Raw genomic sequence first — 25,926 nt, 5'->3', positions numbered from 1 at the left:
TCCCACATCTGTGCTTGTACAGGCTCCCAATGAGCGTGCCCGTCTATACTTCCTGCTAGCCTGGTTCCATGCCGTCATCCAGGAGCGTCTGCGCTATGCGCCACTGGGCTGGTCCAAGAAGTACGAATTTGGAGAGTCCGACCTGCGCTCCGCCTGCGATACCGTCGACACCTGGCTTGATGACACCGCTAAGGTTTGTGCAAATGACAAAGACGGCTCACAGGCCCTAGTTTCCATACGCTTGCCCTAAAATGACATTGCAAATACCACAGGGTCGTCAGAACATCGCCCCGGACAAGATCCCCTGGGCCGCATTAAAGACCCTGATGGCTCAATCCATCTACGGCGGCCGCATCGACAACGAGTTTGACCAGCGTCTGCTTAACACTTTCCTGGATCGCATTTTCACCAAGGGAAGCTTTGACAGCGAATTCAAACTGGCGCTCAAAGTGGATGGGCACAAAGACATCAAAATGCCCGACGGTATTCGGTCAGTAGCTGTGCCCATATATCACAGCCAGTTAATGTTGGCCCATGTGTTACTTTTCTTTATTATTTTTTTTCTCCAGGCGTGAGGAGTTCATGCACTGGGTGGAGCTGCTTCCCGACACGCAGACTCCATCTTGGCTGGGCTTGCCTAGCAATGCAGAAAAAGTCTTGCTCACCACACAGGGTATGCTCCCAGCAGTCCTCTTTTAATTACTTGATCTGTAGACATTTTCACCATGATGTCACACGTACTTTTTGGTGGCAAAAGCTCGTAATAGTCTGCCATGTCATATGACCAACGCAGAGCAATTTAGAAAACCAGGTAAATGGCTTGAATGATTTCGGCCCTCATCTCTACCATCATCGTTTGATCGGGTGTCAGTTGAAAACATGTTAGGCATCTTGGCTAGGCTTGCCTAGCAATGCAGAAAAAGTCTTGCTCACCACACAGGGTAGGTATGCTGCCAGCAGTCCTCTTTTAATCACTTGATCTGTAGACATTTTCACCATGATGTCACACGTACTGTTTGGTGGCAAAAGCTCATAATAGTCTGCCATGTCATATGACCAAGGCAGAGCTATTTAGAAAACAGGGTAAATGGCTTGAATTGATTTTGGCCCTCTTCTCTACCATCATCGTTTGATTGGGTGTCAATTGAAAACATGTTAGGCCAGTTAAATTGCTTCCAATGGTGACACAATGCTGTCACTTTACGACACCCACTCCTTTTATCATCTATTCATATTCCGCTGGATTCATTTTTATTCTTCACGAAATTGAAAACATTTTCCGTTGCAACCCCAACACACAAATGTTGTCATTGTTTTTAGTTTAGTGCAGGCACGTCCTGGTTTAGTGGTAGTCAATCACTTTGTGCCACCCAGAAGTACCCTGATGCTTTGTGTTTATAATCATAATGAAGTCATTTCTTTCAAATGAACTGGAAACTCATCACATATCCATCATTCTTAACACCCCATGTATATAATCTCACTTGCTACTTTATTAGGTACACCTCTCTAGCACTGAGTTGAAAGACATTTTGCCTTCAAAACCGCCTTAATTCTTTGTGGAATATATTCCACACATTGCTGGAAAGTTTGGCATCTGGCATTTCCAGCAGATTAGACTTTTAAGATGGGAAAGCACGATTTTGACTTGGGGTGTGGGGGGGCGGCATTTCTGAACTAAAACACATGTTCACACTGATCATTTGTAGACATGCCAAGAATGTGTTCCACGGCAAAATAACCAACTGGTGTACCTAATAATCAAGTGACTGCAGAATTTACCGTATATGCCCATCAATGACCCCCTACCACTCAATAATATGGCATCCAGCCACTCCTCTGTCACCCCCACTCCCCTTTTTTTTATTTATTTTTTTTTTATTTGGTAATACCTGAAACCATTTACCGTATATTCTCACTTAGCCGCCTGCGGGCGTCTAGAATATGCAGGCAGTGGTTTAAGTGACATTTCAACAAACCTGTCGCATAAGTGTCAAAGTAACCACTCACCCTTTGAAAACATCTGACAAACAATGATCCACCCAGCAATTGTCTATTTGAGCCTGTACGGTATTTTGTTTTAGTCATAAGTCATTGTAAATTTAAAAAAAATCACTTGGGACCGATATTTCAATGTTACATGTGATTTGATATATTGCCTGAAGCCTTGTCATGTTGCCCCGATTTGTTGTTTTTTGTAATCAAGCAACCCCTGAGCCATCATGGAGACGAGCTTTGTGTTCCACTTATTAATTTCTCCTCCCACCATGGCTTTGTCTTCCTACCTCCCTCGCTCACTCTCTCCCACCCCCTGCCCTTTTCCTCGCCGGGCTGCACAGGCACTGACATGATGGGTAAGATGCTGAAAATGCAGATGTTGGAGGATGAGGATGATCTCGCCTACGAGACGGAGAAGAAAGAGCGCACGTCGTCCACCGCCGACGCCCAGCCAGCCTGGATGAGGACGCTGCACACTACCGCCGGCAACTGGCTGCAGCTCATGCCTCAAACCGTCAATCCCCTCAAACGCACGGTGGAGAACATCAAGGTAACGAGCCAGACGCAGGAGAAGTTGAAAGCTGCTCTTCATTTCAATGTTTTGTTACTCATGAGGCAACAAGGTAAAAACGTTTGAATGAACTGGGCTTGGAGCGCTTTCTGTAACTTGTCGTGTTCAAATACCGCTAGGACCCGCTGTTCCGCTTCTTTGAGCGTGAGGTGAAGATGGGTGGCAAAATGCTGCAGGAGGTCCGTCAGGATCTGTCGGACGTGGTGCAGGTGTGCCAGGGCAAGAAGAAGCAGACCAACGATCTGCGCACTCTTATTAGCGACCTGGTGAAAGGTATAGGCCTCATATTTTATTCAACACGTAATGAGCCATGCTGCAAAAGTCACACGAAAAAAAAAAAAAAGACTAACCTCGGTTTATGGTACCAGAAGTGGGTAAGCATTTTTTTAAACGCAAGATTTAGTGAACACTGCTATTAGTAAAAAATCAAACACGACTAAAAAGGCGTAATGAAATGCGTTCAATGGTCTTTATCGTCCTTCCTTTCCACCTGGCTGTGTTTCAGGCATCCTCCCTCGCAGCTGGTGTCGCTACACCGTGCCCGTCTCCATGACCGTCATCCAGTGGGTGGCGGACTTCAGCGAGCGCATCAAACAGCTGCAGCAGATCTCACAGGGCGCTGCTAGCGGGGGCGCTAAGGAACTCAAGGTAAAGCATCCTCACTGAATTGTTAGTGCGCCAACTTAAAGGTTTTCCAGTTATGATCATGTAAATCTTACCACATCTTATGAAAGCAGTACTAAAAATGCTCTTATGTTATATGGAGATGACTTCTCAAACCACAATTAGGATTTCAGTTGACTGACGTGATCGCTCCACAATGTTGCGTAAGTCCGTGTTTGTGAATCATCCAGTCTGCCTCTATTCTAACACCTTATTTCTCCTTAAGTCATTTTCATTTTTCTTCAGATTCGTGTTAAATTCCCTAATGTAGTGCGCTGACACGAGATCTTTTTTTTTTCATGGCAATTTTTGGGTTGAAATATATTAATGTTTTCAATGTGTTTTTTTTTTTAATTAACAGTGTTTAAAGTGTCTGGCTGGGTTTTTTAAGACTTAAACTAGAAGGATATATTTTTTTTAATATTGTCTCTCCACAAGTGTATTGTGAATTTTCACCTATGGCACGTGGAAACATAACTCCCTGCGATGAACAGAAATCGCTGCCCATCTGAATTCATTTCCTGTTATTCCTTGTCCCTTTCCCAGAACATCCACGTCTGCCTGGGGAGCCTTTTTGTACCTGAGGCATACATCACCGCCACCCGCCAGTACGTGGCCCAGGCTAACAGCTGGTCTCTGGAGGAGCTTTGTCTGGAGGTTAACGTCACCAACGCCCAGGGCGCCACTCTGGATGCATGCAGCTTCGGCATCAAAGGTCTGACCGTGCACTCAACAGCTACTGAAACCAAGTTTCTAATTTCATTTGCTCAAAAAAAGGTTGAAGAATTTATAAGTGGCCCTTTCATCCTTCTGTTTTTCTGCAAAAGTTTGGACGCCCCTGGTATATATGTTAGCGTGTTAAAATGTTTCCTGTTGTATGATGATCATGCTTTTTCCTCTTTTGCCAAACACTGGCCAAGCTTATGCTCGTTCATGAAAAAAACTAAATTTGAAAAAAAAACCCACTTTTGTTTACAAAATAAAAAAGTAAATGCTTTTTAGATAAATGAGAACTAACTGAAACTACATTTTACATTTTTAAAAAAAAGATATAATTATTGCGAAAATGTTTGCATTCATTTTTGTCAATTAATATCACGCTTGAGGGTTCCTTTTGTGTATTTATTTTGGTAGTGCTGACACAAATTTTGCGCTGCAGGACTCAAACTGCAGGGGGCGACGTGCGCCAACAACAAGCTGTCCCTGTCCACTTCCATCTCCACCGAGCTGCCTCTCACCCAGCTCCGCTGGATCAAGCAAGGCGATGGAGAAAAGAGACACACGGTAGAAAGAGCGCCATCCGCGGGTTGTTGTTTCCTCTCTCCCCCACCATCCGCAGGCTCACCCACGGTCTTCTTTTTCTCAGGTCACTCTGCCCGTGTACCTGAATTTCACCAGGTCTGACCTCATCTTCACCGTCGACTTCGACATCGCCACCAAGGAGGATCCGCACAGCTTCTACGAGCGCGGTGTGGCCGTCCTATGCACAGAGTAGTTAAATGAGATTCTAGAAATCTCGAGAGTTAATCTGACCCATATAATCACCTATATGCGCTGCGTGTTAACTACCCATTTAGTTTGCTCAGTCGTGAACATTTGCGGACCAGTAGTAGTCGTAGAATATATACACTTTATTTTGCAAGTGTCTGAGAAGGTTTTGAGGAAGTTGTCAGTTGGGTATATCGTGTTTCAAAAGAGGACGTGGGAAGGAAGAACAGATTTTACACGAACGAAAAGGTATGTTGTATTTTACATTGAATAAAGCTTGCTGGACTGAAATGAGTTGGAATGGGAATTTCCACTGAATATCACTGCTAACTTGGATTTATTTTGTATTACGTTATCACCACCTCAACACATGTAAAATAGAACCAAGAAAACACAATACTAGTATTGTACAATTATATATAGTTTAAAATGTTATGTATTATGTGCTATATTATGTGTTATAAATCAGTTTCAATTCATGTAAACTTAAGGCAAATATCACAAACAAAACTACAGCGAACCCCCACATATTTGCAAATTTGTGGATTTTGAAGTGCGGGGGTGAACCTTCGTTATTTACCGCGTTTGCTCAGGCCAAAAGCCATTTTTTGTGATATAAAAATGATTGCTTTTCGGTGCCCTGACATACAAATGAGTCAATTTAAAAATAAGGTTTCAACTCATTCATTGCATCTCAGTGGACAATTGTCAAACTACACAAATGAAACTAAGTGTATTTAAAACAACCGCAGCCTCTAGCTTAATGCTAACATAAATGGGAAACTTCTTGGGTGTGGCAGTGTTATCCATTAAGCAATGAATATTTGAACACAAACATGTAGCTCGATAATACTCAGGCATGCATTCTTTATCCTCTGCAAATAATTACTCATACTACTGCCAGACTTAGAGGAAGAGCATAGTACTCTAAGTCTGTTTTATACCGCCAGCTGTATAATTTTCTGGAGTGCCATTTTTGTCATTTAAAAAAAAAAGTTTGCGTGGGGGTGGGTAAATAATGGATTATTGGCAGTTCCATTCATTTCAATGGGGAAAGATGCTTTGAGATGAGTATTTTACAAACCGAGGGTGGTCAATGAATGAATGAATAAAACTTGTACAATCTACACAATAAGTAATCACCTTTTGGAGAAAATTATTTTTAATGTGTTTCTGCAATTTTTGAACTTTTTTGTGGATGTCGATGACAATGGGCCCACACATACACCCGTGATAGACCTGTGGATTTGGACACTCTGCCCCTTTATTTTACTGCCAACCCCTCTTTGCTGTGGAAAACACTAACGGAAGTTTAGCCATACTTTTTTCCACAATTTTGGGGGTTAAAAAATAAATTCCCAACGCACAGTGGACGATAATCAAACATGAATTTTCACTATTCGCAGGTCAGACAGTCCCTATCCACCACGAATAGCAGGAGTCCCCTGTCCTCGTGGATTATTGTGAGAAATGACAGATGAATAATGAAGGTTCACTGTCATCAACTTTGAAATTCTAAATAAAGTGTATTTTTTAATAACAAAAATAAATACAATTGGTAATTAGGAGAATAAACAAAGTGCATTGATTGTAAAGTCACTTGAGAGGGCTCAAGCATGATGCTGATGCAGAAGCAGTCCCTCAGTTTCACGCAAAATTTGGTGGACATCTCTATCATCCTTCTTTCTCCTCTTCTACGCGGACCACACACAGCCTCTTTCTTAGCACCAGACTGTCACCGCAGGGCACGTCCGGCTTCCTCTTGACCACCACACAAACATCACATGGGCCGGCCGTACTGTCCAAGGAGCTGTCGGGCATCTGGGCGTCACCGTGGAGTCTATAGTGTGCTTCCAAACCCGCCGCTGCCGCTTGGCTGCCAGTCATGTCCTTGCTCAGCTGGCACAGCCAAACCTCAGAGTCATCCGAACACTTCATGTGCACGTCCAGAAGATGCTGGCTTGTCGCTTTAGTTGGTTTCACCAGTGGTCTAAAGTCAGTGGACAGAGGAGGGTGAAGAATAAAATGTCTAGTCCGACGGGAGATGCGACCTCGTCCTCCTTTTCCCTGCTGCCTGGTTCGCCCTTTTGGGATGCTGGCATCCATGTTGGTCTCATCAGAATCCTCCGAGCTCCCGTCATATGGGTCCAAAAACTACAAATTGACAATATAGTTTTTGTTAGGAACAAACAGTTTCTCATTTCGTAATCTTGTTCATGATGAATCCTTAAATATTTGAATATTGAGCCACCACAGTCGGTTTTCACACAAAATTTGGTGGACATCTCAATCATCAGTTAGTGACCCACAAAAAAATATATGTACTCTTGAGTGTGCAAGAGCCCATTCAATACCCATTTAGTTAACACCCTGTTGGAATTGCTATTATCTCTTCCAACTAATTCATCTGCTTGTGGGGGTTCAGTCATCTTACCAAGGAGTAACATCCCTGGCGTCCCCCTGCAGGTTCGTGCACTCGTGGCAACGTCCGTCTTAAACTGCCACTCTCCGGCGCACTGCTCACACATTCCTGTCACACATTTATGATGGGGGTTTTATACAATAGTATCTTAACCTATGGGCTTATCAGGATAACAATTGTCCTGGCATTTTTTGCCTTGAGTTGTGATGAAAAATACATATTTTTAAATAGAGTTACAAATGCTGGCAGCGAACTTTACATTGTATACAGCAGTTCGGCAGCTTGTGAACAAATTTTCCAAAAAGAGAGCAAATGCTTGCTTCGAGCTCTTCAATGCCACTGTCGCTATTCGAGGTCTAACTTAAAAATTTCAAACAAAAAACAAAGGCACACGTTGTGAGGATTAATCAAAGCGCGTTAACTTTGTTTTACGAAGTCCGCAATGCAAAACGCATGTCAGGCTAATTATTCACCTTTAAACAACTTTTATTTGAACACGAGCCATGGCGACACGTGGAAGCAGAGCATAGAACAATACTTAGGCATACATGCTTCATCCTCTGTGGAAACAACTACAATGTAATTTAGTTCCAATTGTCTTATTTTCCCATGAAGTCGACACGTCGTTTGGCTTTGTGTATTACACTGCCCCCTGGTGGCCACGAAGACAAGAAAATGCAGCACAACGGCCATTGAACTATCATTATGCACCAACTATTCGATGTTTTAAATTATTTTAAGATGTTTATTCATATGCGTTAAATAAATTACAATATCAGTTTTCATATGAAAACGCATGCTATAAAAATTTGTTGATGGTTTCTGGGGCGCTTTACTAGCTTAGTGGCATTTCCATTTATTAGAGACAACACTGTTTTGTGTTTCAGGCATTGGTCAAGGACCAATTTAAACTTCTAAGTCAATGCACCACTGTATTTAATTCAGGGCAGCGTATACAACATTTCCTCATGCTATGTCTTGAAGTAGCGTGTTAATGGTACCATAGTGCTGGTGTCTGACCATCTTGGACTAATCTCAGAGTCCGAATCAGTGCTGGATTCCACTTTACACATCTCCTATAAATACACACATCGTTTCAATACTTTTAAAAGTCAACAATTATGATTTTCAAGCATTGAAATTGCTGATAAGAGATAACTGGGTGACCCGACCTTGTATTTGAAGGCGAGCTGCTCCATGTTGCTTATTTGGCCACTGTCACTGGGGTCTAAAATGAAGGGAGGGAAAATCGGTGAACTCTAAAAACGCTGAAGTGGCATGAAACTGCCCGCGTTAGGGTCTAAGTTTAAAAACAAGCCCTTCTTCAGAGTGTCTTTACATTTTTACCTGGAATTAAACGCGGTCGTCTTCGTCTGTAAGCCATGCTGATGCAGGGGCAGGTAGGAGCCCGCGAGTCTCTTTTAAACGATGAGGTCATTATTGCCGTAATTTCTGAGGTGTCGTAAAGGAGAGGACGTCAATAAACAACTTCGGCAACATGTGGCGCCCGTGTTTTGCAACAGGTGATTTTGTTCTTTCTTCATTGCAGATGCATTTTGTTTCCGCTTGCCTCTGATATTAATAATTTTCTTAAATGGAATGAAACAAATGTTACTGAATGAGTATCGACAAGGCTCACGGTGATTGACTGGCGTTATTTCGTGTAAAAGTCAAATTAATACAACTTTATGTAGCGCAGTCCACAACAGCTAGAGTTGTAACAAAGCATTTTACATATAACATAAAATGATCACATGTTGAGCTTTTCCATAACCGTTTTTGCAAATTGTGCAAAATAAGAACACAAACAAGTTGTCAGGGAACATTATAAATTAGATGAAGGAAAGAAAATGGGAACGGCAAAAACCACGCCACGTTTTAAAAGTACATTTTATTTCATATATGCATTTAAAAACAAGTCTTTTCGACATGTTTTTATTTTGGGCCGGCACTAATGGCGTGAAAGTCTAAATGATGTCTTAGGCTTTGGTGAATTCGTGAAATTTCAAGTCATTTTCATGGAGAATATTGACATTGAAGTCAATTCAAAGTACAGTACCAATGGGGCGTTTTATTTAACGATACATGAACATATAACTTTCGATTTAGCATGACGTTCCTTCGAACAAACGTACTTTTATTAAATGTAGCCAAATACATTACATTGGACATTTGCTCCTCCCAAGCAAAACCAATAATGGCAATCCTCTCATATTAATTACACAAAGCTTTTATCAATGTAAGTTGCGCGCAAAATACAAAGGTTGCGCCAGAAAGACCTTCCCACCACCGCTGTCACTCTCCCGCCCTCGCCTTTGCCTAAGATCCGGCTTGGAGGAAAGGGATGAATGTTAATTTCAAAGATGGCGGCGGAGGGAGGAGGGAAGGAGATGAACGAAATCAAAACTCAGTTCACCACTCGGGAAGGTGTTTACAAACTCCTCACACACTCCGAATACAGCCGTCCCAACAGAGTGCCTTTTAACTCGCAGGGCTCCAACCCGGTCAAGGTCTCCTTCGTCAACGTCAACGACCAGTCGGGCAACGGCGACAGGATCTGTTTCAATGTGGGCCGTGAACTCTACTTCTACATCTACAAAGGTGTCCGAAAGGTACGGTGCCATGGCAAGCACACTCCCCGGTAGCGCCACTTCGTTTTGCCCAAGCCCGTACGTAGCCTTCCGTCCGGCTTCTGAGCACAACTGTGGCGGGTGTGTGACTTTCAAACGGAGCCACTGGGCTAGTTAGCTTCGGGCTAACTAGTTAGCGGCGCGAGTGTCTTCACAAGCTACTTCGAGGCCATAGGTCGAAATTCCTTCGTCGAGCCGGCATTATTAGTCGCGTGTTAATGGGGCCTACATGTCAGTTATCCCGTTTTTAAAAGTAGCTGCGTAGAGGCTGCTACTGGCGACGACTGCGTACCACCTGTCGACGCCCCACATTCTAACAGGTGTCCACTTAGCACTGCTATCATTGGAATGAACGGTGCTAGCCACTTAGCTTGTAGCTCAGCGGATTTTGGGAGGACAGAGTCGCCGAACGTGTCACTTAACCCTCACTTATCGTCAGGTTTGACCCGTTCGAACACTTGACACCATTTGAAGTGCCCCGAATGTCCTCCTTTCTCTCTGAAATTTGATGACTCAAGTCACTCACTATAGGTACTTTAAAGCTGTAGTTGTTCTGTGTCGAATTTGTGTCCACCATGGGCGTTTGTTGCACATTTTTTGGGGGGTGCTCAAGGACCCCTAAATTGAATCCCAGCACCCCTAAAATGTAAGAGGGGTTTTTTTAAATTGAATCCCAGCACCCCTAAAATGTAAGAGGGTTTTTTTGTAACCTATGTCCTTTTAAATAGACGAGAGAAGTGAGTTCAGATCCAGTACTTTGGTGAAACGTAATTGTACCACTCAATCTCTCCCCGACTGGGTTCTGAGCACCCTATTTGCACAGATGAAAATGCTGCCTTCAAGTGATATACAGACAGTACACTGTAAGTTTTGTAACCTATGTCATTTTAAACAGACGAGAGAAGTGAGTTCAGATACAGTACTTTGGTGAAACGTAATTGTACCACTCAATCTCTCCCCGACTGGGTTCTGAGCACCCTATTTGCACAGATGAAAATGCTGCCTTCAAGTGATATACAGACAGTACACTGTAAGTCATAACCTTCTGGCATAAACCAGGATATGTGGAACATTTTTTTTACCATCTCCCACTCAGTACCTTACACATTATCATTACCAATCCTCATTATTGCAGAATTTAATTGTAAGTCACGGTTTGTGTCAGGTAGGAGTTAGCTGAAGCTCTTTTCTGGCTAGAAACTGTTTGAGGTGGTCAGAGGCAGCGCTGCTGTCCTGTGAATTGGAAAGGGAGAAGCTAGCAGTATGGACTTTGTGTTTGTTATTAAAGCCAAGCTGCTAATCACAAGCTAACTTGATTGGATGCCCATGACCAAAAAGTGTTGCGCTTCTCTTTCATCAATGTGGGAATGGAATTGCATTCAAATGTACAAAGCGGTTACATTGATCTGGCAAAGCCAGATGCCCCTGTTGTCCACTAGAAGGGATTTCAGGTTTACCGGCGTGTTGAATCGAGGAAAATGGTGGGAATATCGAAACTGTACATCGCGATGTGTGTATTCTTTATGGAATCCCCTTGGTGTTCAAGAGGGTGCTTGAAACAGTCCTGAGAGCTGTTTGTGTTTACAAAGCAACCTTCATCGACCGGTAGGTTGATATCAGATCATTAGGGAATCTTGAACGATAAGAGTCCAAGTTGTGTACATGTGTATTTCAATAGGACAATAGAGACAGCGGTCACAGGGGAGTTTGAAACAGTCCTGCGAACTGTCTGTTTTGCCACAGGACTTGGACAGGTTCCCACTGAAACATGCAGCAGTTGCTGAACTTTGAACTTAAGGGTCACGAGGAGACCTTGCGTTAAAACAGCAGTATTTAAAGGACAGCAGTCATACCGCAGTCAGAAGGTGCCTAGAAACAAAAACACCACTCCATGATAATTTACTTTATACTATAAACATACAGTAATAACATAATTAAATATAATTTAAAAAGTATTAAGCAGTTCTTCCTCCACTTAATCAATCCAATGGGCGTTATATTGCTTCGCACCGCACAGAGGATAATATTGGCCATTCAATGAAGGTGCGCCTTATAATCCAAAGCAGTTTATAGTGCAGAAAATACAGTATGTACAAATGCTTTATCATCTCTAAAATTAGCTGTCGCGGCTTTTCATAATTTGTGGCCATCAACCTTGTTTCTTACCGCACTTTCAGGCTGCAGACCTGAGCAAGCCCATAGACAAGCGCATCTACAAGGGAACACAGCCCACCTGTCATGACTTCAACCACCTCACCGCCACAGCTGAGAGTGTGTCGCTCCTGGTTGGCTTCTCTGCCGGGCAAGTGCAGCTCATCGACCCCATCAAGAAGGAGACGAGCAAGCTCTTCAATGAGGAGGTAATGGGGGGGAGGGGCGCTTTTGCTGTTTTAATTATCTCATTTTGTTCGTTACACTATATGGATTATATCTAGCCATCCTGTTTATTTCTCTTGTCCAGAGTGGTAATTATAACGCGTAACTGGTGAGAGGAACCATTGTAGTCATTTTATGGTACCAATATTGTGTGCGCGTCCGTCGTCAAATGTACTTTAATAGTATTTGATGTTATAGGGGCTCAAGCAGGGTTTGAATGGCCTAGTGCAAGCGCTAAAATTAATGAGATGTCTGTTTTACTCCTTTAAAAGTGTTTTCAAGCTCCTTTAGATTCCTCAACCCAATTTATTTTGAAAGAAAGTGGGTTTGGAAAGCCCGCCCTCCACCGCGGCTTGGCACCGGTTCAAAACGAACCACGCAATGAAATTTGTTTATTTGCTGTGACGTATTCTTCGTGAGCAATGTCACTCTTCGGCCGTGCAAGTCCACGCTCATTGAAAATGGCGTGCGTGAGAGTCGATGGTTTAACATTCGGCATTAAATCACATTTAAATTAACCAGAAACACGGAAAGTCATTAAAACCCCAGCATCTGACGGCATTAATTTCAAAAGTCCCCCCACCCCCCTGGCATCACGTCCGCTCTTCACTTATTTCATTTCGCTGTCTTGATTGCTCAGGTTTGTCTCAGAAATGTGCTTGATGTGACTGGTTACAGCGGTGAGTCTGGATTACCAAAATAAAATAACCAATAAACATCAATGTGCAACACTTAATATCTATAAATCTGTGCTTTCATTTTGGATTATCACTTCGACACCGTTCCAAGGAAATCATGTCCCGTCACTGGTGAGCTATTTTTAGAACAGGCCCACGGGCTACCCGTCGAAGTCCTTTTGGGAAACATAATGCCCGCGAGTTAACAAAATGCAAAGCCAACTGTGTATATGTAGGGAGTATATTTTCATGTGATTATCGCAGTAAACGATGACTATGATGTGAAATTGAACTGATTTGTGATGTGCTTATCCTGTCCTTGTGTCACTCCTCCTCCAACCAGAGACTAATAGACAAGTCTAGGGTGACGTGTGTGAAGTGGGTTCCGGGCTCCGAGAGCCTCTTCCTGGTGTCGCACGCCAGCGGCAACATGTACCTGTACAACGTGGAGCACACGTGCGGCACCACGGCGCCGCACTACCAGCTCCTCAAGCAGGGTGACAACTACTCGGTGCACACCTGCAAGAGCAAATCCACGCGGAACCCCCTTCTCAAATGGACAGTGGGTGAGGGCGCCCTCAATGAATTTGCCTTCTCCCCCGATGGGAAGTTCCTGGCGTGCGTGAGCCAGGACGGCTTCCTGCGCGTGTTCAACTTCGACGCCGTGGAGCTGCACGGCACTATGAAGAGCTACTTCGGCGGCCTTCTGTGCGTGTCCTGGAGCCCCGACGGCAAGTACATCGTAGCGGGCGGCGAGGACGACCTGGTCACCGTGTGGTCCTTCCTGGACTGCCGGGTGATCGCGCGCGGCCACGGCCACAAGTCGTGGGTGAGCGTGGTGGCCTTCGACCACTACACCACCAGCGTGGAAGAGAGCGACCCGCTGGAGTTCAGCGGCAGCGACGAGGACTTCCAGGAGCAGGTGGCCAACTCGGGGCGGGACCGCGCCAACAGCACGCAGTCGCGCCTCTCCCAGCGCAACTCCACCGAGAGCCGGCCCGTCAGCGTCACGTACCGCTTTGGCTCAGTGGGCCAGGACACTCAGCTGTGCCTGTGGGACCTCACCGAGGACATTCTGTTCCCACACTTGCCTCTTTCACGGACACGGACGCACACCAATGTGATGAACGCCTCCATCCCGCCGCCGGGCTCCACCATACTCACTTCGAGTACCAACGCCACGAACGGAAGCACCAGCGGAGCCATCACTCCCGGCGTGAACTCTATCTCCGGTACGCTACCGCGGTCCAACAGCCTGCCCCATTCCACCACTTCCAGCACCGCCCCGACAGCCACAAGCACGACGACGAATAACACTAACAAGCCGAGCGGCGGTATCATGGACAGCGCCATCGCCACGGGGGTCAGCAAGTTCGCCACGCTGTCGCTGCACGAGCGCAAAGAGCGCCACCACGAAAAGGACCACAAGCGCAACCACAGCATGGGCCACATCAGCAGCAAGAGCAGCGATAAGCTCAACGTGCTGACCAAGAGCAAGACGGACGCCGCCAAGACGCTGGGCACGGCGCTGTGCCCGCGCATGGAGGACGTGCCGCTGCTCGAGCCGCTCATCTGTAAAAAGATAGCGCACGAGAGGCTGACTGTGCTCATATTTTTAGAGGACTGCTTAGTGACTGCTTGTCAGGAGGGATTTATTTGCACATGGGCCAGGCCAGGCAAAGTGGTAAGTTCTTTTTAACCCAGGGCCAATTTAAGCGTGTTTCTCTCTACTCGGGCCGGAGGCGGCAGGTCGTCACAGACGAGCCCGTAGCAATTCCAGACATGAGTCGCATATCACACGGCCTTTTTTTTCGCTCCCCACTGCATCGATGCCTCATCACGAGAGAGACGATCCTTTTGTGTTAGCGCATCCTTCAGTGTAGTGTTTCCCAACCTTTATTAGTGTTCGGGTCACCAAGAACGTATACAGTGATCCCCTGTTCATCGCCGCCGTTTTATTCAAGACTATGAATGGCCCATCCGAGACATCAATCAAGATGACCTTTTGCACATTCCAAGGAAATGCCTATACGTACGCTACTGAAACGCTCGCACGCTACTGAAATACATATTTCATGATATTATAGCGCATTAGTATGAGGAATGAGAATTTCAGTTGTGTCTGCTCGAGTTTTAGTCGTGACGGGAGAAAATCTGCAATGGACACGTCGATTAGCCCTTCCACTCACTTCAAGCAAATGAAACACATTTAATCGAAAAATCTGCCATGTTTAGAACTACGGCACGACAAGCGACGGTCCCAAAAGGCTGACGTTTTCGGACGTAACTTTACATTGCCCTTATAAATGGATGCTATTTTTATGGGATGCACTGGGTGGTACATTCAAGATTCTCCTCAACTGTGAATTGGCAGGGCTTCACTGTATACTTAATTGTTGGTTTAGTCAATATACTCACAAAAAAGTACTTCTGTAATGCGAGCCTGTTGAGTTGACAACAAAGCGAGTATTCTGTCCGATGAACGGATGCACAGTTTAATTGTACCTTGTGCCATTTCGTGGCAGAGCATTTCATTTTTCTGTGTGTCCATTTGTCGGCGGCAGAGAGAGATGAACAAAGATGCATTATTTATAGCAAATAAATCATCATTTTCGAACCAATTAACGTGATATTGGGTAACTTCCTGCAGTTTAGTGGTGGGGAATCGCTGCTTTCGGCGCGCTCGTGAATCCGCAGGCTCAGCCACTTTGCTCCGAACAATCGTGTATGCACTTCCTCATGGGCTCGCAGCTTCAGTCGTTTTGTTTTCAGTGCAGAAAGACACCTTCAAAAAAAGTACTTCCAGCAAACCCAGTGCGGGGGTGAAGGATGAGCCAGTGATGTTTTCATTTTTCTCATTGAAAGTGTCTCCTCGTTTCTCAATGCATGAATCGTAAAGAAAAAAAAATCTGAGATATGCATAAAAAGCTGATAAAATATTCACCACCCCCAAAAAAATATTTTTATATATGCTGTATGTCGTAGTTATTCAAATGAAACCATTGACTCTTCCCATTATATTCAACGCTGTTAGAAATTATATTACGATTTAATGTGCCATTGTAGGTTTTTTTTTTTTTCTCCTCCCTCCTGATTTGAGTAGAACAAGGAGCCCCAAAAAGTGGTTTTAGGCCATGATAAAATTCCCTCAAATCTTAACTCGTCATTTCAGTTGTAAAAGCAAAAGTGAAACCTCGTGAACGTCACCGTGTCCATTGGCTCGGACCAACTTGGGGGTTGACCGCACGCCTAAGGATCTCGGGTCGGAAAAATCCCTCATAACGCCCCGCTGCATAATCGCTCAGGGGAATCCTTGGAGGCATCCGACAATCGGTCCTTTGCATTTGAGGCGTGCAGTGAACCCCGCCACTCAGGCTGCATCGGGACCTCGTTCTTCTGTGAATTACAGAACTCTGCAAATAACGCCTACCCTTAAAAGGTGAACACTGTACTGTGATTGCTTAAAATTGCCAGGAGATGGTAGCCAAGGACTACTTTTGCCATAATGAAACTTCCCAAAGCAGTGGTATCAGGAGGCCACCAGTTGGCATTGTGCTTTGGCACATAAACCAAACGGGTGAGGTTGTCCGGCGAATAACAAAGGACAAAGTTCTAAAAACAATTTTTGAATAGATAAATTCGCAAATACTAAAGTGGGGCTACAGGTGCGTGGGGAGAGTTGCCCGATTTGACGTTGGAGATTTCACCGTTGTCAATCATTTCGACTTGAGCTAAGCAACCTTACAAATTACACGGCGTGCTCCCAAAATGGCTGCTTTTTTAAAATTTCAGTTCCGTGAACCAGAAGCAACGAATTTTCCCCCCTTCTGCTGCACTTTGTGAAATCCTTTTTTTTTCTCCAATTTCTTCCTCTTCTCCCAAATGCAAATCTCCTTTTTTGTTTTCCTTTTTCCAGGGTTTATTGTCCTCCCAAAACCAAGCCAGCTCTCCCAGTGGAACAGTAGTATAGCCCACCACACAATAAATCTGCTGCTAAAGACAAAAACCCACGCAAGCCACAGTCTGATGCTGCTCTTCACTTCCTCTGCGAGTGTTGCAGGTTTTCCCTTGTCCTATTTTTTTTTTTTAATCCCCTGCCTCCCCCCACCCCCTTTTCTATTTTGCATTCACTTAAGTGCAGTGTTTCCCAATGTTTCTTGAGCCAAGGTGCCTGTTCTAGATTGGGAAAATGTATATTCTGTGCCGTGAAGAAATATTTGCTCTCTTCTCAAATTCTTTTTATTGTATTTTTTTCATAACTTTCCCCACTTTAAAATGCAAGATTATGAAGCAAATTTAAATATCAGACATAGATATACCCAGGTAAACATTTTTTTTGGGGGGGGGGTGCAAACAAAAATTCTAATCTACCTGTCCCTGCATGAATTTGTAACTTGCCCACTAATACTAGAACTAGTTGGATGATGCATTATTTGTCGTCAATTAAATGAAATTGGACAGTGGTTGGGAATCACTGCTTTAGAGCAAGGGTGGGCAACCTGTGGCCCTTGAGCCAAACACATGGCCCGGCTGAACATGGATCCAGCATGCCATGCAATTCCCCAAAACAAAAACATTTAACCATAAATGTACTCTCACCCCGCCCTCCATTCTTTTTTTTTTTGTTAGCTTCGGAAAAAGATTGCCCATCTATGCCTTAGAGGAAGACCGCATCAAGGGGGGGGAAAAAAGTGCAATGTTGACTGTTGCTGTACTTACTGTAATAGTTTAGAACGGAAAATGTTAAGGCTCCATGTCAAAACCCATCATCCTGAGTGAATGGTTCTGTAACACATTAAAAAAAAAAAAGTAAACTAGAAGTGTAGCTTAGACTGCTCAGGGTTATTGAAATTGTGTGGAGCTGTTTTTTTTTTTGTTTGTTTGTTTTCTTTAACGATCAAGCAAGCATCTGGGATTGTTGCATCCGTTATGTCTGTTTCCCCAATTTCCAACCCAATGACTTTTGCACTGATACTTTTTTTTTTTTTTTTTTTTTTTTTTTTTTTTTAGTACTACTCTATTGGAACAAAAAAAAGGGGGCAGGGGTCTGTTTTAACGTCCTCATTCTCCGTTTCCCCTAAAAAAAAAAAGTTAAAAACTGGATGCTGCAATTATAGTCTTTATCAAGAGAGAAAAGTTTGCACTTAAATTAGTTTATCAGATGAAAAAAAAATGGCTTTACATGTTTTTGTGCTGTGCTCACAACTCACAGATGGCTAATACAGTAGAGAAAAAAAACTATTAAAAGTCTTTATTGAACATTTATTTTAATATTGTGTTCAGATTGAAATGTGCTCTGTATCATATTGTGTATATTGTAATAATCGATTTGATGCCGGGCAGGGTTGGGGAGGGCAAACTTACCATTTCCCCCGCGGGAAGTTTTGTCATGGATAGTTATATTTCTAAAGCCTAAAGTATACATATGAATAATATTAAAAATAATCTTGAATACACAGTTTTCCTGTGTTTCTTTGTCCCCCCACATTAACACGGACAGTCGTACTCAGAATATTTGAATAGATTAAATTACACCATGTATTCACACCGACATACATAGTTGTACTCCAAAACAAGTATGGCTGTATCTGGTAGTTGTCAGGAAAAAAAAATATTTGTCATCAATTGGAATAAAATAACTACATTTTTCCAATTTATATATCAGGATTTACTTGTTTTTATATATTTGTTCAAAACCATTTTGTCTTTTTTTTTTCTTTATAAATACACCTGTGACTTAATTCACACGAGGCTTAGTGTCTTTAATAGTTCACAAACAACTTTTTAAACAATATGACATTTTTAATTGGGTTTTACATCACATTTACAACAGTAAATTGCAGAGTCATGATTCCAATGAAAGGTTATCAAGGTGCCTGGCAAGCTACTGTACATTCTAAATCTAATTGTGCTAAATAATATGAACTGTGTGTGTACTAAATCACAGTAATGGGTTTATTGCCCCATTTTTCTTTGTACAACTTAAATTTCTGTTGGGGCACATCATCGTACATAATGGATAGCCCTTGGGGGGTGGCACTGGTTTAGTAGCTTTATTCCATTTGGTTGGTTGTGTGTGTCAGTAGCCTCCTCCATGTTTCCTGTCCAGGGGTGGCATCAAGCAGGTCTTCAAGCTCCCCGACTGTGACTCATTATTGGCCTGTGTGGACACACCAACATTAAACCAAAAAAGGACATTCAGGTAAATGTGGCAACAGGAGTACAAAAAAGCACAGTATAAAATTAACAAAAATAAAAATGTATTGTTAATTTTGCCAGCTAAAGCTTTGTCGCCATCTTGTGGTTTTTATCGCCATCTTGTGGTTTCTATCGGCTATTCCCCAAAATGTGGCCTTTCGGACACCAATTACTGACGGATCTTCGCTAACAGTCGCAGGGTTCCTATGTACTTTTAAAAATTAAAATCCTATATAGAGTACTCAAGTAAAAGTGAAACAGTACAGGCTGAAATATATTTAATATTTTGATTTAGTTACTTCCTACCACTGGAAAAAGGTAATGAGTGTAACTACCTTGGCCAAGCGTGACTGGCACTTCTTCGCGGAGATGGCCGGCAGGGTGCCCCGGTGTGTGAATGCGAAGACGGGCGGCGTGGACCCTGGGAAGGAGCGCTGTGGCCCTGGGGCAGCCAGTTTGAGTTTGGGTAGCTCGTAATGGCTGGCGTTACGTCGACTGAGGGGCTCGGCGATGTGCTTCGTGTTGTGCTGGAGTGGGGTAGAAATGGAAGCGATAAATATATATTGCTCACCATGACGTGTAAAACAGTTTGTGCATCATTCTAATCTACGGGGTATTGGAATGTCTGCCTTGGGCACCAGGGGGCAGTATGATATACAGACATAATAGAAGTGTGTTGGGAAATTCACTCTGACTCCGGTGCACTACTCCAACATGTGTGTGTTCAGAGAGATAGAGGATAAAGAATACATTCTGATGAGAGGACAGGGGCCAGCCAGCTCAGTGATGCCGAAGAACAACGAGAAGGCAGCAAGACAAGAAATATGGTGTGTATTGTGCTGTAATTTTTGGATTTGTAAGAAACCCGAGAAGTCTTTTCAATTGTGACCCAAAGCATCATGTCTCTTTTATGTACTTACAGGAATTAAAGGGGTGGGTCTGTTGTGCCTCCCTCTCATTTGTTTGCAAAGTCGGGATGGTCGCCACAGGAGGTCTGAGGTGATGTGCGGTGCTTTTTTTTCCACGCCTTCAAACGGCCCACCCGCTCCAGGATTGCGCTCACATTTTTTCTCTGCCAACCTGACATTAAACATGGACACAAATTGTTTTTGGATTTTTTTTTTCTCTTTTTTGCAAATCAGATATATGAGCTTGGAAAATTGTTGATATTGTTCAATTAAAATATTGATATTATATACAGTTTGTATCAGAATTTTTAAAAATATACTATATAAGTAAAATTTTATATTTGAACATTATTTATCATTTTTGAACCATCATTAAGAGTGAAATGCAAAATCATTTCAAGGACTGTTTCCGCATCTCCTCGTGGAACGTGTGACATTCTGTCCTGACTGCGGCGCGCTGTCATGGCTGCATGCTTACCGTATCTCCCGAAAGTAGGTGTGCCTCAAGGCGCTGGCGGCCGTGATGCGTTCATCCGCGTCGTAAGCCAGCATCTGGTAGAGCAGAGACACAGCAGGAGCGGCGCAGTTGGGCAGCAGGCGCGAGATCCCGCTACCCTTCTTTGCGGGGAAGTTGAAGTGCATCGCTCGAGACCTGGATGCAACGTGACTGCTTACAAACCGCCGGCGGTGTGATGATAACAAGCAAGTCAAGTTTGCCTTTTCTTTGTTTTGTTTGTCTGTGATCACGTGACAGAACCAGCATCGTGATAAAATCAATGGTTTTCAGGTGATGTCAGAGAGACAGACATTCGCTTGAGCGTGACAACCTACTGCTTGAATTTGCGCAGGACGCATTGCTCGGGTGTGCCCAGCACGTCGTGGATTTTGGCAATCTGGTCCAGCTCGTTGGCACCGGGGAAGAGAGGATTCAAGCTGAAACACAAGGTACCTCGTGAGCTGATTGACATGATTAGCCACATGCAATGATCTTTGAAATGGAGTGTGAATTTCAGTGAGCATCAAAGGATTCTGTCCATTTTTTTTCTAGGGCTTTTTATTTTTATTTTTTTGCAACACCAAAATTCAAGTAAAACTTCGAAAAGCATTTAAGAAAAATAGCTTAAGGCTTGCACTAAATGCAAAATGCCATTGATATTGTAACAATTAGCACTGACAGGTGCAATTTTAGAACGCTTTGGCCAACGGATATTTGAATAGAAATAGTGGAGCAACACATTAAGACTGTGGCGAATTCTGCTTCAACCGTCCGGGATGGACCCTGAGGAAGATCTCTTCCCCGGAGGTGGATGGAACAAATTAAATTTCCCCAGACCGCTGTTGTGACACCCCCCATCGGAGTCGGTTACCTCATAATCTCAAAGAAGACGCATCCGGCACTCCAGATGTCCATCTTCAAGCTGTAGTAGCCGTCAGTCAGGAGGCACTCAGGGGCACGGTACCAGCGGGTGGAGATGTATTCTGTGTGCGGCGGCTGGGAGTGCACGCTCCTGCACGAGCCGAAGTCACCCAGCTTGAGAACGTTTTGCTAGAAAATGGTACATACAAATAGTTGATAGAATTATGAAAATTGATATTTAGTTTTGATTGATGCAGGGATTCATTCAATCTCACTCTGATAAGAATGTTTTCCGGCTTCACGTCTCTGTGGAAGATCCCGCAGCTGCAAAGAGAACAGAAACCGTTTCAGCGTGCTAATGGTGACAACACTAAGAATTTTTTTTTTTTTTTTTTAATGAGAGGCGTTATACACAACATTCAACAGCGAAAGCTTTTTTTGGGGGCGTGGGGGGGACAAGAATGGGATTAAATATGTATAATCTTAATCAACAAAGAAGAATGGACTTCAGTATTTTTTCGTTTTTGTAAAATAGTTTGTCTAAAAAAAATCTTGGCTAACAATATTAAAGTTATAAAAGCATTTAAATAAAATCATTATAAATGTTGTTCACTGAGGGCAACTGAGGCATAATTTTTAGCCACTTTACATCATGTCCTGTTATGTTATTGTTCCCTTTTTTTTTTTAAATCATCATTTTCTGAAATGTATGGCAAATAGAAGTTACATGGAAATGAACTGAAATTGAAAGTTAAAACAACTGAGGCACTTCAGGCAGTGATTCTTTTTGTGTACCACTAGAGAGAGCCCGCGTCCCACTAATTGTGGTACACACTCAGTGGTGCACTTCGGGAGTCGCTGCACTATGACGTACTATTACATATGTTCTTGTGGTTACCTGTGCATGTGGTCCAGTGACTTGCACAGCTGGTACATGTAGTGTTTGACTGTGTGATCAGACGGCGGCGTCTGTCTCTCTGCGAGGCAACAAAACATCATTCAGACATCAACTTGGAAAACGTCCTTTTTTGTTATTTGTTTGGTTCGGTCGCCTCCCTCCCACCTTTAATAAACTCATATATGTTCATCTCCATCAGCTCGCAGATCAAAGACACGGTGCCTGTTTCCTTGTCACTGAAATGGTGAAAAGGAAAATAAGAGCTCAGCCTGTACATTGCAATTCAGATAGAGTGGAATCTCCAAAATTGAACTCCATATATTCCCTGACTTCCAACCTGTTATTATTTCCTCCAATATAGCTCATGTCGAGTTAATTGTTAAGTTCCATAAAATGAGCTAAGACAAAACGACTCACTCTTTGATAAGGCCTACAGACATGATAAAGTTGTGTCGTGAAGTGATTACTAATCAGTGTGGCATGGCGGCAGTTTCTTAGTGTGTAAGACCTTGGAGTCGGACGTTGCACGTTTGAGAACAAAAAAGTTTAAAAAAACAACAAAAAAAAAAAAAAACCCCAAAAAATAATAACAGTGAAAACTACTTGTTGGAGAGATGCCTGCTGGCTGCTGTCACGGCATCAAGCTCCACCCCCTCAGTTGAAATGGTGCAACGCTTAGGAGCATCAGTTGAATTTCCCGTTGAAGGAAACCAATAAGTATAATAAAGTCAAAAGAAAATTTTAATAAGTGTGCCGTGAAAGAGAAAAAAGTTTTGTTGTGGGAATTTTCTGCTTGTCACATCAGGGGTTGCCATAGCCAGTCAGTCGATTGTGTTGGTTTTGGTGAACACCTAGGACTGCTATGCTATATAATATTTTAATGTCGGTCTTCGTGATAATGGTCATCGAAGAGCTAAAAACTTTTTTTTTTGGGGGGAGGCGGGGGTTTTTGGTGTAAAAGGTTGGAGAACGAGTGCTTGAGATGCTCATGGAGTTGAAGTCTCCCAAGATTTGGCGACGTCACGCGTGATGATGGGTTGATGAGGTGTTCTCAAAGAGCATTTAGCTTCAACTCTAAATTGTAACAATTCTGGAGCTTTGGACTTTGGAGGTTCCACTGTAATAAGGTGAATTTGTGACCAATTAGAAGAGGTTGAAAGAACTCACAAAATCAGTTCGTGCAGGTGGATAATATTTGCATGTGGGCTAAGCCTCCTCATGGCTTGAACCTCCCGCAGGTTGTTGGCCTGTTCCACACTGCACAAGACAGAACACAAGATTTACTTCCAAATGCTCAGAAAATAAAATAATTTACCTTTGTATGATGTTTTTTTTTTCCACATACATCTGGCATGCTCAAGACGATCTTGTCCGCTCACCTGTTAATGGTCTGCTTCATAGTCTTGCACGCGTACATCTTTCCATCTTTCAGACTCTGAGTTTTGACCACCACGGAGAATGAGCCCTCACCAATCTTCTTGATTATTTTGTAGCCTAGGAAAGCATACAACTGTTTTATCGTTTGTGCATTTCAACGCCCAGGAAGATTCTTTTGCCAACAATGGAATAATAAAATAACAGAACAGCAGGCTGTCAACATAAGGACTGTGGCAGTTAAGTCTAAAGGCAGAGGAGTGTTTCTAAAGGCCGATATTTTAGTAAAAACATTTTTTTCTCATTCATTAATATTATTTTATTACTGTGTTTTTGTTATCTTGATTCATGTAAAACACTTTGATTCAACGCTCCAGCCTTCCTGTGTGGAGTTTGTTTGTTCTCCACCGTGCCTGCGCAGGTTTTCTCTGGGTACTCCAGTTTCCTTTGGCCCGTGTGCGCATTGGTATGTGGCCCGGACGCTCGCAATCCTATCTGTAACTGGCCAATGGTGTAGAAAATGGACAAATTGATGTATTTGAATGTTAAAATTAAAAAAAGTCTCAATAGCAGTAACTAAAAATATGTATTCGTAAGAAAAACTCATTTTTAGCCAAGCGGATAAATATATTATTGAACCTAGTGAGGATAACAGTTTGGGAAAATTAATACATTATTATTACCATTAGTAGTAATTGTTTAAGTAATATTGTATATCAGTAACTTGAAATAATTTTTAAAAGTGAAGAATACTACATTTGAAACTGCTCTCACTATGAGTCAGTGTAGTAGTAAAATAATTAACATAAATACATGTTAAAAGAATACTTTTAAAAAGCAACATATTAATTAAAAAAATAACATTATTGTGGTTCTCTTTCCCCGGGTCAAGTAAAGCAATAGCACACTAGCATTGAAGCAATTGGATTGAAGCTAATGACACACGCACGGGCGACTTGTAGTAGCCGTATTAGTAGTTAGTAGTAGTAGTTGTAGTAATAATAGCCAAAAATTCTACTTACGATGCATTTCTTTGCCTCGTTCATTTTTGGAACGGGCATTAAATGACTCTAACCCGTTACAATTACAATCTTGAGTGTAATTTGTATTTTAAAAAAAGCGTCTTCGGGTGGCGTTAGCCTAGCCGGACTTGGCCAGGCTGCGAGCTTGACCGTCGCCTAGGCAACGGAGCACGCCTTCACCCTCCCCTCTTGACCCAGCCGGCAAACGGCTGGAAAGTCTTCAACCCCGGAGAGGAAAAGCGACGGTGTGCAAGATTGTGGCTTACACACGGCGGGGAAAGGTCGGCATCCTTACCAAAATAATCCGTTGTTCTTATAATTTTTGACGAGGAATCGTTCTTTCTTACCTTTTTTCCAGAGGTGGGCGCTGACCGCTAGCTCCCCTGCCTTGTCACCGGGCTCCTGGCTCCGGTTGCTCCAGTCGCTGTTCGCCGCCGTCTTGCACGCATTCCGAAGGTTTGCCCTGTTTTTAACGCCAATTAGCCAGTTGGAGTAGTGCATCATGAGTGCACACGGATTTCCGAAAAGTGGAGCATGAGTTTAACGCTTTACTATGTCAGCGAATGAGAGGGGCGCTAGTGAATCGTCGCTGTCGCTATCGTTCTATCCATTCGTGGACTGTTGAGACATTACTGCTGCGCGTCGGCTTCCGTAGTAATGTGGCTAATTCTGGCCATGAAATAATAATATGCGATGGCTCAATGAAAATCGTTTGTTGCCTGTAATTTGTGTCATTGCCTACTATCTAATCCAAGGATGGGCAATTAAAATGATGGACGGGGCCACAATTTTACATCAGTATTTGTGGCCAGATAAAACCACATATGGACAAAATACGTACAAGATACTTCCTTTTAACATATATCATAATTCATTTCCCAAAGTATGTATAAAAGATCCAGCCTTCAGAAACAAATGGTTTGAATAATAAAAAAATAGACTCCACCTACCAGAGTCAGGTTTCTTGATGTCTACAAAAAGTACTATTCAACGATTGCTGCCCATAAGTGCAATAACTCATTTTGTGTTCCCCCCCCCCCCACCACAAAAGAAAATAAATAAATACAATTAAACTCACTCAAAAGTCTAACATTACTGAGAGACTATGTTTGTCCTAAATTGTCCCTAGGCGTGCGTGTGAGCGCGGGTGGTTGTTCGTCTCTATGTGTGCCCTGCGATTGGCTGGCAACCCGCCTACTGCTTGAAGGCAAATGGGATAGGCTCCGGCAACCCCTGCGACCCTTGTGAGGATAAAGCGGATCGGAAAATGGATGGATAGATGGATGGATGGATGGATGGCAATTAATCAAGGGGACCACTGAGAGTAAAGTCATGGGGTGCAAG

General features: G+C 43.2%; 4 protein-coding genes across 6 annotated transcripts in view; 2 read left to right on the top strand and 2 right to left on the bottom strand.

Moving 5' to 3' along the window:
- Positions 1-5,046, top strand: part of dync1h1 (dynein, cytoplasmic 1, heavy chain 1) — a 33,730-nt gene extending 28,684 nt beyond the window's left edge. The window contains 9 exon segments of the mRNA XM_019888219.1: positions 23-193; positions 273-490; positions 570-673; positions 2,340-2,548; positions 2,689-2,842; positions 3,075-3,217; positions 3,779-3,947; positions 4,392-4,516; positions 4,599-5,046. Of these exon segments, the coding sequence (XP_019743778.1) occupies positions 23-193; positions 273-490; positions 570-673; positions 2,340-2,548; positions 2,689-2,842; positions 3,075-3,217; positions 3,779-3,947; positions 4,392-4,516; positions 4,599-4,727 (1,422 nt within the window). The 3' untranslated portion in view covers positions 4,728-5,046.
- Positions 5,047-6,318: 1,272 nt separating this feature from the next.
- LOC109526751 (uncharacterized) lies at positions 6,319-8,630 on the bottom strand. The gene is made up of 5 exons (XM_019888218.1): positions 8,490-8,630; positions 8,315-8,370; positions 8,144-8,218; positions 7,155-7,250; positions 6,319-6,874 (listed from the first exon to the last, which is right to left on the bottom strand). The coding sequence occupies exons 1-5, from the start codon at positions 8,578-8,580 to the stop codon at positions 6,395-6,397; spliced, it is 798 nt and encodes a 265-aa protein (XP_019743777.1). The 5' UTR covers positions 8,581-8,630; the 3' UTR covers positions 6,319-6,394.
- A 436-nt stretch (positions 8,631-9,066) lies between these two features.
- On the top strand, positions 9,067-18,281 carry wdr20a (WD repeat domain 20a). 2 transcript variants are annotated; one of them, XM_019888274.1, is made up of 4 exons: positions 9,067-9,754; positions 11,950-12,132; positions 13,169-14,509; positions 16,742-18,281. In XM_019888274.1, the coding sequence occupies exons 1-4, from the start codon at positions 9,491-9,493 to the stop codon at positions 16,793-16,795; spliced, it is 1,842 nt and encodes a 613-aa protein (XP_019743833.1). In that variant the 5' UTR covers positions 9,067-9,490; the 3' UTR covers positions 16,796-18,281. The 2 variants fall into 2 exon arrangements, with proteins under 2 accessions (XP_019743833.1, XP_019743834.1); XM_019888275.1 differs by lacking the exon at positions 13,169-14,509 and having other exon boundaries at positions 9,068-9,754.
- Positions 18,282-18,565: 284 nt separating this feature from the next.
- On the bottom strand, positions 18,566-25,479 carry mok (MOK protein kinase). 2 transcript variants are annotated; one of them, XM_019888278.1, is made up of 12 exons: positions 24,930-25,479; positions 23,566-23,680; positions 23,354-23,443; positions 22,352-22,422; positions 22,187-22,265; positions 21,564-21,612; positions 21,299-21,477; positions 20,763-20,864; positions 20,410-20,583; positions 19,944-20,103; positions 19,359-19,550; positions 18,566-18,985 (listed from the first exon to the last, which is right to left on the bottom strand). In XM_019888278.1, the coding sequence occupies exons 1-12, from the start codon at positions 25,084-25,086 to the stop codon at positions 18,905-18,907; spliced, it is 1,449 nt and encodes a 482-aa protein (XP_019743837.1). In that variant the 5' UTR covers positions 25,087-25,479; the 3' UTR covers positions 18,566-18,904. The 2 variants fall into 2 exon arrangements, with proteins under 2 accessions (XP_019743837.1, XP_019743838.1); XM_019888279.1 differs by lacking the exon at positions 24,930-25,479 and adding an exon at positions 24,583-24,878.
- Between the last annotated feature and the right edge of the window lie 447 nt (positions 25,480-25,926).

Source organism: Hippocampus comes, unplaced genomic scaffold (assembly GCF_001891065.2).
Source record: "Hippocampus comes isolate QL1 unplaced genomic scaffold, H_comes_QL1_v1.1 scaffold112, whole genome shotgun sequence".
Classification (NCBI taxonomy): Eukaryota; Metazoa; Chordata; class Actinopteri; order Syngnathiformes; family Syngnathidae; genus Hippocampus; species Hippocampus comes.
The sequence above is the reverse complement of the archived record's forward strand: the minus strand, read 5'-3'. Positions and strand labels throughout refer to the sequence as shown.

Bases quoted from the DNA above. Each gene is read 5' to 3' on its own strand.
- mok (XM_019888278.1), bottom strand. From the start codon at position 25,086: ATGATGCACTACTCCAACTGGCTAATTGGCGTTAAAAACAGGGCAAAC. The intron at 23,444-23,565 runs GTGAGCGGACAA...TGTCTTGTGCAG, and splicing joins ATGAAGCAGACCATTAACAG to TGTGGAACAGGCCAACAACC. The intron at 20,584-20,762 runs GTAGGTTGTCAC...CGTTGCATCCAG, and splicing joins GTCCTGCGCAAATTCAAGCA to GTCTCGAGCGATGCACTTCA.
- LOC109526751 (XM_019888218.1), bottom strand. From the start codon at position 8,580: ATGACCTCATCGTTTAAAAGAGACTCGCGGGCTCCTACCTGCCCCTGC. The intron at 8,371-8,489 runs GTAAAAATGTAA...CCTTCATTTTAG, and splicing joins ACGACCGCGTTTAATTCCAG to ACCCCAGTGACAGTGGCCAA. The intron at 8,219-8,314 runs GTCGGGTCACCC...GTGTATTTATAG, and splicing joins AGCTCGCCTTCAAATACAAG to GAGATGTGTAAAGTGGAATC.
- wdr20a (XM_019888274.1), top strand. From the start codon at position 9,491: ATGTTAATTTCAAAGATGGCGGCGGAGGGAGGAGGGAAGGAGATGAAC. The intron at 9,755-11,949 runs GTACGGTGCCAT...CCGCACTTTCAG, and splicing joins TCTACAAAGGTGTCCGAAAG to GCTGCAGACCTGAGCAAGCC. The intron at 12,133-13,168 runs GTAATGGGGGGG...TCCTCCAACCAG, and splicing joins GCAAGCTCTTCAATGAGGAG to AGACTAATAGACAAGTCTAG.